Raw genomic sequence first — 12,500 nt, 5'->3', positions numbered from 1 at the left:
TTAGCAAGCATACTATTTTTTTCTCCATTTGGTACAAGGTAAATACATTTCATAAAACATATATACATTACACAAGTCATAGCAAATTTATAATCTAATTTATAGCTTGCTAGGCTTTTTATATTATCAAAAAATATAAAATTGAGCATAATTACTTCATGTATCAACGTATATTCAAAAGAACTGTTATTTCCCTATTTGTGGAGGCTGCAGCTAGGTGGAAGGGCTAAATTTTGACTATCAAGGGCAGTGGTTTGATTTCAGATGCATAAATGAGTCAATATAAGGAAATGCAGATAACCTCGTTCCTATTAGAATTGCTGAGAACTGAAAAGTTTTACTCTATTAACACCAATTTTAGAATCCAAAAAAAAAATCTGATATTGTGAGTATATGTATATGTGTGTGTATATATATATATATATATATATTAGTTCTTATTAAATCGTAACATACCCATTATTAAAACACATTAGTATAAAGAGATTTACTTCTTTTTGACGAGTTTTGATTATTGAGAGAGAGAGAGAGAGAGAGAGAGAGAGAGAGAGAGAGAGAGAGAATAATAAATAATAAGCAATAAAACAAATGGCCCGACGGCTTAACATAAAACATTGTCAACAAAGCACCCTGCCACATCACAACGGCATAATCTTCCTCGGTAATCTAGGCCTACTCAAAAAACAAAACACTTAAATCTTCGGTAGGCTTCAGGTTTTTTTCTTTACTGGCCAGCCTCAACCCCGAGCACTAGTCCTTAAAAAGAGCTTGGGTGCTAGAGGGGTCACGGTTAGGGGTCAACGCAGGTCACGTAGGGGATCAAGGTGGGGTTTGTGAAAGTTTTGACTCGTACCGACTGGAGTTAGTTTACCACTCTGCAAGTCTGAATGCTTACGAGATAATTATTATTGTTATTATTTGCTTGCGCTTTCCAAAGCCATAATTCAGATCATAAAACAGCTTCGAGAGCTCCGAGGAATGGAGATTAGAATTCATTACAAAATCATAGTGGTGGGAAAAAGAAATTTATAGTGTTGATAATGTAAATATGTAAACCATTCTACCATGAAATACCAACTCGTTACTCTTTTCTCTTTATTAAACCATTCTACCATGAAATACCAACTCGTTACTCTTTTCTCTTTATTAAACCATTCTACCATGAAATACCAACTCGTTACTCTTTTCTCTTTATCAAACCATTCTACCATGAAATACCAACTCGTTACTCTTTTCCCTTTATTATGTTCAAACTTGCAGCAAATGTTTTTATGTTGGACAGGCTGGCATAAGTCTTTTTATAGTTTATATGTGAAATGTGTTTTAATGTTGTTAACGTTTTTTAAATATTTCATTTTAATTGTTCATTACCTCTTATATCGTTTATTTATTTCCTTATTTCCTTTCCTCACTGGTCTATTTTCCCCTGTTGGAGCCCTTGGGCTTAGAGCATATTGTTTTTCAAACTATCGTAGTAGCTTAGCTAGTAATAATAATAATAATAATAATAATAATAATAATAATAATAATAATTGCTATCATCATCACGAATCTAGAAGAAAATGGAAAAGACTACTAGTAACATTATCCAATTCTCTAAATCAATGACAAAGTTAAAGACAACAGTCGACTATAATTAGTGATTATATATCTGCATCAATTTGATTCACCTCATCATTATAAAGTTGATTGGCAGTTGTTAGATCTATATAGTCATCAATGATGATGCTGAATACGCACACAATATATTCCTGCCACATGAAACACTTCGATACAGAAACTATTTAATGACATATAATATGGATATATCTAGATCATGAGAGAAAAATATACAAATTAAGAAGGTCATATATATTTATCATTACTTCATATTACACCTTCAAAATTACGGATCTTAATTTTTAATCTTTTTCACTTCACTCAGGTTCCTTCCCCAGACCTACTTAACCCTGCAATTTATATATATATATATATATATATATATTAAAAAAAATTCTAAAGACGGGCAACATTTCATTCCTCTATTGAATCGTTTAAAGTTTACTTGATTTGGACAATCTTACTGAATAAATAAGAAAAGTACTTTCATATGATAATAGACCTTGACGCGCATCTTCATTCAATAACACCTATGTGAGTTTCATAACAAAAAAAAAAAAAAAAAAAAAAAACATTGTAGAATGTGTAAGATAAAATACCAGTATCAACTCAAATCAAAATTATCTAACTTGACAAGATCTTTATTCATGTAATTTTTTTATAATACACCAAAAATATGTTCCGAGGTAAAAAGAAATAAAAGAAAGTGATTCCCCCCCCCCCTCTCTCTCTCTCTCTCTCTCTCTCTCTCTCTCTCTCTCTCTCTCTCTCACAAAATATTTGTAGCCACCCCACTACTAGTTATTTCCCTAGAGCAAAAGCAGCAGGTGTTGCTCTTAAAAAAAGGAGATAAAATGCTTACGTGGAAAAACCAGACAAGCATCCCCCCTCAAGGAATGCTAGTTCATGCTTTCTAGCTACCAGGTCGTTCTGAAAACATTTAAACTCGAGGTCTGTTTAAACCCAGCAGCGGTCTTTGAGTTCTATGAGTTAGATTTTATCTTCGTTTTAACCTGTTGTAATATGTCTATATTTTCTTTATCTGTCTAAATTTATTAAGTCATATTGGAAAAATATCTAAACTTTACATATAAAAATATCAATAAAAAAACTCAGTTTATATATATATATATATATATATATGTATATAAATACACTGAAGCGTACGTATATTTGTTTATTGCCTCATTACAATATTTCTTTCACACATCCCACCTCATTAAATACTGTCTATTAGAATACCAGTCTAACGTCACTATTTTAAGAATAGTGTTAATTTTATATTCATTAATTGGTAAACTTTACGATCTATTTATACCGCCACAGAGGTAACAAATACATTTGTATATATTTCCAGAGTGGTATATATTATGTATACAATCGCTATATACGAAATTTAGTGCTATTCTAAAATTATCTTATGAGAGAGGTAATAAATACATTTGTATATCCAGTGTGGTATTATGTATACAATCGCTAAATACAGCATTTAGTGTTATTCTACACTTATTTTATAACAGAGAGAGAGAGAGAGAGAGAGAGAGAGAGAGAGAGACTTTGAAAATATTGGGCTTAAAGTCGAAAAACATACATCTCATTTCCTCGGCATATGAAGACCCACGCGTCCAAACATCACATGCCAGTACATCAACAAGCCAAATCTAATAGGGTTGAGATAGGCCTAAAAAGTTACCCTCTCCCTTCGCCACCCCTTCTACGCCAACACTGGGATTACTATAAATAAGACGCAGTTTCAGACAACTACTAAAGCCTCTCATTCGTGTGTGTATGTGTGCTTCGGTAAATATACTGTCAATGTCCAGCATGTACAAAAACATACCTCGTTGGGTTCAACACTACAACTTCCGGGAACTTGATAATTTACTACCATTAGAAAAAAAATAATCCCCTTTTTGATAAGCAGCTGGGAAAGCAGGGAATGTTGACATACGCTTTCCTTTACAACGTGAAATATATCCATCATTATTCTATCTTATTTCTCCTCTTCTTTTTTTTCAAGTTTTCATAGTTTATATATGAAAAGTTTATTTTAAATGCTGTTACTGTTCTTAAGATATTTTATTCTAATTGTTAATTACTTCTCTTGTAGTTTCCTTATTCCCTTTCCTCACTTAGCAAATAATAATAATAATAATAATAATAATAAAATGTGACAATCAAGATATATATGCAAAATTAAGCGTATATTTACTTAACAAATGAAATGTAAAGTTACAGGGGGTAAACCCAATCAAGACTTGCATAAAGAGGAAGACAGGTAAAAGCGTAATATGCGTCTCCTTGACCCACAAAATTCAAGTGTCTCCCCTTTACCAACAATACCCTTCCCATCTCCTGCCTGACCGCCAGCCCCCCACCCCCCTCACCCCCACATTATTCTTGGGAATAAGACATTACGTCATAACTTATAAAAAAAATTCAAGAGGTACTTTCCCTAGGGAAACGAGGAAATAAAACATGATTATTATTATTATTACAAGCTAACCTACAACCCTAGTTGGAAAAGCAGGATGCTATAAGCCTAAGGAATCCAATAAGGAAAAACTGCCCATAAAGGAAAGGAAATGAGGCAATATATAAACAAGAAAAGTAATGAACAATCAATATAAAATATTTTAAGAACAGTATCATCAAAATAAATCTTTCATATATATAAACTATAAAAAAAAACTTAAAAACAAGAGGAAGAGAAATACAGGTATATTGATAAATTATACATGTATAAATAAGTAAATGCAGTAAATAAGTAACGTGATGTTTAAATGAGAAGTGCTACAAGGTAGCAAATAAAATGATGTCATAAGCCTCAACAGTTTTGCTTTATTTTGTCACCTTCAAAAACTGAAGGTTGAAACTAATCACTGAGATTATAAAGAATTCATTCTTTTCAAATATATATATATATATATATATATATATATTGTGTGTGTGTGTGTGTGTACATAATACACATCCTTCTCTTTGCTTGAATAACACAAGATAACTGAGTGTGTGAGAGAAAAAAATTATAATTGTATGACAACAAAATATGCTCACGTCAAAAATAAGATAAAACGTTAACGAATTCCAAAAATATCAATCAAATCAAAAATCATAATCTTGATGTGGAAAGTCAAAGAAACTTTGCTTTATACCAATCGGCACATTTCGAATGTCAGCAAAAACAACAAGGGAGACTATGATTCCTCTCTCTCTCTCTCTCTCTCTCTCTCTCTCTCTCTCTCTTGTGCGAGACAGCATTAACTACACGTGTGCATCCGTGAAAAAAAAAAATTGAGAAAATATGCTGCGTCAGATATTATTGTTTACAACCACCTGCAGGAATTAAGGCCAAATTGGCACATTTCAATCTCCAGTACAGAAATAAGACACCATTATAACATTGAATAAGCGGATTATATTCAAATTCTAAATGCCGTTATACAACAATATGTCTATTGTACACCAGATCTAATTAACCAGAAATTATATTCTTAAACAATTCGAAATAAATATTTCCTGAAAATATCTTATTGGCTTGATAATTAATTATCTTGGTTTTTTCTTAATGATTTCAAAATTGCTTTCTTCTTAATTATCATTAAAACCCATTGTACTAAATGTTCAAGTAATAATCAGTTACAACAAATGTTCTCCAAAATGGACCAGGGAATACCCCACTTTTGTGCTTGAATACTAATAAAACATTTGCACTAAGAGTTTTACATTTTACAATTTTACAGTTTTTAACGTAAGAGTCCTAATTTAACTTGGACTCTTAAGTAGCAAGGTCCCACTATAACACTTAAACAAATACCAATTAAACATTTGCTTTAAGAGTTTTACAATTTTAGTTTTTAATTTACGAGTCCTAATTTAACTTAAGACTCTAAACTAGCAAGGCCCCACTTTTATACTTAAACATTTACTGATTAAACATTTGCACAAAGAGTTTTACATTTTAAAAATTTACTGTTTTTAATATAAGAGTCCTAATTTAATTTGGACTCTAAAGTAGCAAGGCCCCCCTTTTATACTTGAACAAACGCTAATTAAACATTTGCACTAAGAGTTTTACATTTTACAATTTTAGTTTTTAACTTCCCCAATTTAACTTGGAGTCTGAAGTAAATCGCCATTAAGATTAACAAAGATCACCGACCATACACAAATCAAGATATGTATCCAAAAAGGGCGAACGTTCATGACCTCACACAGAATGACGGCGGTCCCCATCTCATGAGAAAATCAGGACCAATACTTTCCCAGGCAACCCACTAACACATCTCCTAAAGATAATACATCTGACGAATACCTGACTGCTACTTCCAGAGAGAGAGAGAGAGAGAGAGAGAGAGAGAGAGAGAATCTTTAAACCACCCTAATAGTACGGTGATGTGACATTAATTGATAAAAAGGGAGCCCAGTACGCGAATGATCAAATCTGAAAGGACTGTTTAGTTTTTCATATACATCGGTTTTGAATTAGTGTCAAACTCACTGTTAATACAACTATATAAAAGTATCTCTCTTTATTGTGTATATATATATATATATATATATAATATATATATATATATATATATAATATATATATATATATATATATAGAGAGAGAGAGAGAGAGAGAGAGAGAGAGAGAGAAAAAAATTTGTTTATGGACAGCGCATCACAAAAATTATGCACTGTCCTATTTCATTTATCATTCTATATAGTTTTACTTGGTTAGATAATCAAAACCTGTAAACCAAAAACTAGATATGTGTAAGCAAGAAGTGTATCAATATGGCCAAGGTTGAATAAAAAAAAATATCAATGCCAAATCTATCGTTCAATGTTTTCATGTTGAACAGTCCTTTCATAGTTTATAAATCAAATATCTGTTTTACTGTTGTTAATGTTTTTAAAATATCTAATTTCAATTTTCATTACTATATCGTTTATTTATTTCCCTATTTCCTTTCCTCACGAGGCTATTTTTCCCTGTTGGAGCCCTTGGGATTATAGCCCCTTGCTTTTCCAACTAGGGTTATAGCATAGCTAGTAATAATAATAATAATAATAATAATAATAACAATAATAATAATAGTAATAATAATAATAACAATAATAGTAATAATAATAATAACAATAATGTGTGCGTACAGTATAGCTACAGTGTGTGCATGTTAATTTATAAGCACATGACTACACAAACCAAACGAACTAGATTAATAAACTTCGTGGGGGATGCTGTAGGCCAAAAAGGCATCATGGTACGGAATACTCGACTTCCGAGAGAAGGGTTGGGAGGAACTCGCAGGGAGGTTCGCTGCCTAAAAATATCAAGGAATATCAATTTTCCCCCGAAGACGTTGTGGCGCATAAGGATGCTACTAACTGTTATGCTACTGCGTGTTTGCGCACACATGTGCACGCGGTTTATATACATACAAATACATTCAGCATATATATATATATATATATATATGTATATATATATACATATATATATATATATATATATATAAAACATGTCTAAGGCCCTTGTCCTAAAGTGGACTAGAAACGGCTGCATTTGTTGTTGAATGGGTATATGCATGTATATGTGTATAGCCTAAGTGTGTGAGTATGTGCTTGTATGTTTTAAGTTAAATGACAATATAAATTCAACACACGAGACAGAATTAAACAACGTATGAAAGACAGTTAAACACATGTTTGGACCAGCTTTTCACTTCTATATTATGACTTTTTTTTGGTCATCAAAGTTGTACTATTATTACATAACACAAAATGAACCCAGCCAATTTATTAGGTATATATTAATTATACTTTCATTATTATCTAAAGTTAACGTGACCTTTTACAACTGAAAAATAAAAAAAAAAAGTATGAAGCAATTATAAACAATATACTTAATAGTATATTGTTTCATAATTTAGTATCCTGTAAGTAAGAAACAGACTTAAACAGCATTTCTGTATTAAAACTTTTACATTCTCATATATAAACAAGTTTTCTTTTGAAAGAGAATTTAATGTTTCCAAACTAATTTCTTTAAATTACAGCGGTGAAAGCTATAGTTATCAGCTACCTTATTTAATGGATTTATTTAATTCGATGAGAAATTATTAAGGATAAATTCTATTTTTATTTTTTTAACAAGGCAACGGACCTTAACAACGTTAAAAATCTGTCCATTCTAATACATCTAAAAGACGGGTCACTGTTTTAGACTCCAAGTTCTTTAGACGAAGATTCGAGCACGCATGGCATCTTCCGTCATCAAATAATCCAATTACGCCGAATTCCCTTTTGCAAGATAATGAGCTATTTCAATAAGAAGGGTTTGGCGCAGCCCACGCGAAGTCACATCTGGAGCCGGAAGATGAACTTGGTGTTCAGTGTGTGTTATGTCTACCGGGAATGTGTCTTCAATCTTACGAGATTTAGAGCAACCAATTGAAACGTAAAATATGCGCCCTATCAATGTTGGGATTCCATTTATTATTATTATTATTATTATTATTATTATTATTATTATTACTTGCTAAGCTGCAACACTAGTTGGAAAGGCAAGATGCTATAAGCTCAAAGGCTCCAACAGGGAAAATAGCCCAGTGAGGAAAAGAAATAAGGAAATAAGTAAACAAGAGAAGTAATTAATAATTAAAATAAAATATTTTACGAACAGTAACATTAATATAAAGCATTCAAAGGCTCCAACAGGGAAAATAGCCCAGTGAGGGAAAGAAATAAGGAAATAAGTAAACAAGAGAAGTAATTAATAATTAAAATCAAATATTTTAAGAACAGTAACATTAATACAAAGCTTTCATATATAAACTATTAAAAAAAAAGAGCAAGATGCTATAAGCTCAAGGGCTCCAACAAGGAAAATAGCCCAGTGAGGAAAAGAAATAAGGAAATAAGTAAACAAGAGAAGTAATTAATAATTAAAATAAAATATTTCAAGAACAGTAACATTAATATAAAGCTTCCATATATAAACTATTAAAAAAAGGAGCAAGATGCTATAAGCTCAAAGGCTCCAACAGGGAAAATAGCCCAGTAAGGAAAAGAAATAAGGAAATAAGTAAACAAGAGAAGTAATTAATAATTAAAATCAAATATTTTAAGAACAGTAACATTAATACAAAGCTTTCATATATAAACTATTAAAAAAAAAGAGCAAGATGCTATAAGCTCAAGGGCTCCAACAAGGAAAATAGCCCAGTGAGGAAAAGAAATAAGGAAATAAGTAAACAAGAGAAGTAATTAATAATTAAAATAAAATATTTTAAGAACAGTAACATTAATATAAAGCTTCCATATATAAACTATTAAAAAAAAGGAGCAAGATGCTATAAGCTCAAGGGCTCCAACAAGGAAAATGGCTCAGTGAGGAAAAGAAATAAGGAAATAAGTAAACAAGAGAAGTAATTCATAATAAAAATAAAACATTTTAAGAACAGTAACATTAAAATAAAGCTCTCATATATAAAATATTAAAACTTAAAAAACAGGAAGAGAAAAAAGATAGAATAGTGCCAGAGTGTTTAAATTGGTTCAACAAATTCCATTCCAATTGAAATGTATTCAATAAATTAGTCTCATATGTGGTCCTTATATGAACGCGAACATCTACTTTCTTACGACTTGTAAATTCATAATAATACTTACTACTGATCAATAGTATTTAACGTACTTTTATTGAAAGAATGGTGAATATTAATTCCTAGTAATGATATATTATTAAATAACTAATATATTGTATAGCTACGTATTCTTTGGGGTAATCAAGTGCATATTACTCTCAAACTAATCTATCTAGACAAGAAAATCAAACTAATCAAAATTAAAATCCTTTGGAAACTTTATTTTCGTCAGATTATTTTCAGATTATAAAACTTGAATAACAAAGCAAAATTCAGAACCATATGAGAACATAAGCTAAAAACAAAGTTTCGAATGTATATGTCACTAAAATAACGTTATATTTAACCATAACTTGCAACTTGCAAAATATTCACACACATCTATAACCTAGCCAAAAAGAGTAATGCTGAAGTTTTTAAAACTCGTAATTTTCAGGGAAAATAAAACACTCACATTTCAAACAATTAATTTTAAACCCCTTTGTCAGAGAGAGAGAGAGAGAGAGAGAGAGAGAGAGAGAGAGAGATCCTTGGCCAAGAAATCTCCCCAAACAAGAACATCTGTAACAAAAAACACCAAAGTCCCATGAAGAACTGAAACAGGACTTACCTGAGGTCCTATGATGACCTTGTACTTGTGCGTGGGCGAATCTCCCCCGACGGTGAAGGAGTTCGGCCCAGGCTGGTGGAGGAGATAAAGGCGAGCCTTCAACGCCCTCTTCACCCTCGCCGCCAGGCTCTCTTCACTGATGGGGGGGCCTCGCGATCCTGGGGAGGCGCCCCTCCCTCTAGGCGACGTCCCCCTAGGTGAAGGAGGGCGCCTCGAACCGCCAGGCGAAGGCGGTCGAACGGCGCCGTTGCCGGACGAAGTAGTGGGTGAAGGCGGTCGTTTTTGACTCGAGGAACTTCCCAAGACACCGCTCCCTCCTGGGGTGTTTGGTGAAGGTGGCCTGTAGGTGCCACTGCCTGTGTTTCCACCCCCCAGGCCTCCCCCTGTAGTGTTGGGCGAGGGAGGCCTGGGGGCGGACGAGGATCCCGTATGGGAACCTAGCCCTCCTGCTCCTGGGACGGTTGGCGACGGAGGCCTGGAGGGCGCCCTGGTTGCTGCCACGGGGGAAGTAGTCCTCCTCGCCCGGGTCTTGGCTGCTATGATGTCGCCGACCTTTGGCGACGGATTCCTCCTGGAGGAGGCTCCTCCTCCTCCTCCGCTCGGAGAGCGCTGGCGCCTTACCCTGGGGGAGGTAGGCGGGGTCGTGCGCTTGACGGGGGGAGACGGGGGAGTGGAGGTGACTCTGGAACATTGAACTCGGATGGAATGGCCGACACTACTTCGAGGGATGTACCGCTTTGAGCCGGGGCTCATAGACCGCTGTGGAATAGACATGAGAAAATAGGTTAATAAATTAGATCGACAGTGAAATGTCAAGAGGAATTAGGAATTATTCCAAATTCACTTATGCATTTTCAATGAGGTTTAAGAACCTCGTGAAGAAGAGGAATTAGGATTGATCATTCCAAATTCAATAAGGTTTAAGAAAATGTACCAGTATACATTAAGGGGTGAGATTCCATATTTACATATGCATTTACATGGGTACTATCACATACTGTAGAAATTAGTCCACATTAAAAAAAAAAAAATACTGGGGATATCCTCACCTCGAAAAAAAAAAAAAATTCCCCCCCCCCAAATATACTGTACAAACAACTGTCCAAATAATTACTGAGGACCATACGGAAATATTACAATTTACGATAAACGAGGAGATTTTTCATGTACAAAATGTACAGAATCCGTTGATAACTTTCCATATTTACCAATGACTACATAATTTCTATTTCTTGCGCTAAAGGCCTTTAAAAGCTGCCACGCCCGTTTTCCGAGATTTTCACAGTTTCCCAAAATAAACATAATTGCAATTGTTGCAGTTGATAACAAATACACCGGGTATTTCTTTTTCCGTGATATTAACCATTTTTACTGAGTGATCTACGTATAGTATCATTAAAATCATAAGCAGAATTATTCTTTCCTTCCTTAAGATTTCTTGTTAGGCTTACTTCAATTTTTTTCTTGTTTGGGTAATATCCTAGCTTTTTAAAGTGCGTCCTCCCAAAACTAATAAATAACCCAATAAAGAAATTGTTATATAAAACGAATTATTTCATCTAAACCAGAGGTCGTAAAGTCCAAGAGCTCTATATTAACATCATTTTTAAGTGAAAAATAATGCATGTTTGTATTCGTGACTTCTTCTGTACACTAAAATTTTGAAATCAGTCTTCCGAGTTTTTATATAGTTTAAAAACTGCTAGCAATAATCTTAACTGATTTGGGCCATAGCCTTTGCATCATGGCTTTCTACTGTTCGGTTACGGTTCTCTTGCTTTGGGGGGGGGGGGTCTAAAAGAGAAATAAAACTTATCTGATAATTTACTCATTTTCTCAAAAAGTTTGTTGGGGAGACTACCCTCTTCCTCATCTTTTTCTTTATCTTCATTTCCAAAGTCATATTCAATGACATTCTCGGCATGGTTATGTTCATAATCCTATTTCACTTTTCTAGTTTGTCTTTCTTCCTTTTAGTTGCAGCTTAGCTGCTGCTAATAATAATAATAATAATAATAATAATAATAATAATAATAATAATAATAATAATAATAATAATAATACCCTAAGAACAAAATCAGGTAAATTGAATAAAACTAAGCTTATTACATTATAAAAAAATATATATAAAAAAAACAAATTTTAGACTTCATAACAAGAATTTGAAAATACGAACTAAATCAAATAAAGAAGTAAACAAAGTTGAATATCGAACATCAGCTGATTTTGACCAGATCTAATTCAATTTCTTTTTTTTTTTTTTTTTCTAATTTCCTCACCTCCCTGTGAAGTTGTCGAACGGGTGACGATTTAGGTGACGATCTCGGAGAGGTTTTGGGTGACGACCTGGGAGAATCTCTCGGCGGCTGCGTCCGCGTTCTGCTGGAAACCAGGGACGCCCGGGGGTCCGGTGAGCCCCCTCTCCTCCGATGGGACCCGAGGGGTGGGGGACCTGACCCCACAGGAGATCGAACCTGTTAGAAAGGAAAGAAAGGTGATTTGTTTAAATCAGGTCTTCCTATGGCGACCAGAGGTAAATAGTACATTTTTCACAAAATGAAAAAATTAACTAACTAGAGGGGTACTCGGTAGAACGCAGACCTCCACCACGGCAGCTTATTTCTAGAACTTTTGGTCGACTTTGACCTTAA

The 12,500-nt window shown here is 33.6% G+C and overlaps 1 protein-coding gene across 1 annotated transcript in view; it reads right to left on the bottom strand.

Moving 5' to 3' along the window:
* The window catches only part of LOC137623077 (mitogen-activated protein kinase kinase kinase 1-like), an 84,825-nt gene that overhangs the window by 33,985 nt on the left and 38,340 nt on the right, over positions 1-12,500 (bottom strand). The window contains exons 3-4 of the mRNA XM_068353727.1: positions 12,129-12,323; positions 9,850-10,608 (exon numbers count right to left, since the gene is read on the bottom strand). Of these exons, the coding sequence (XP_068209828.1) occupies positions 9,850-10,608; positions 12,129-12,323 (954 nt within the window). The remainder of the gene's footprint in view (positions 1-9,849; positions 10,609-12,128; positions 12,324-12,500) is intronic.

This window comes from Palaemon carinicauda, chromosome 30 (genome assembly GCF_036898095.1).
Source record: "Palaemon carinicauda isolate YSFRI2023 chromosome 30, ASM3689809v2, whole genome shotgun sequence".
NCBI lineage: Eukaryota > Metazoa > Arthropoda > Malacostraca > Decapoda > Palaemonidae > Palaemon > Palaemon carinicauda.
Note: the sequence above shows the minus strand (reverse complement) of the source record. Positions and strands in the feature narration are given on the sequence as shown.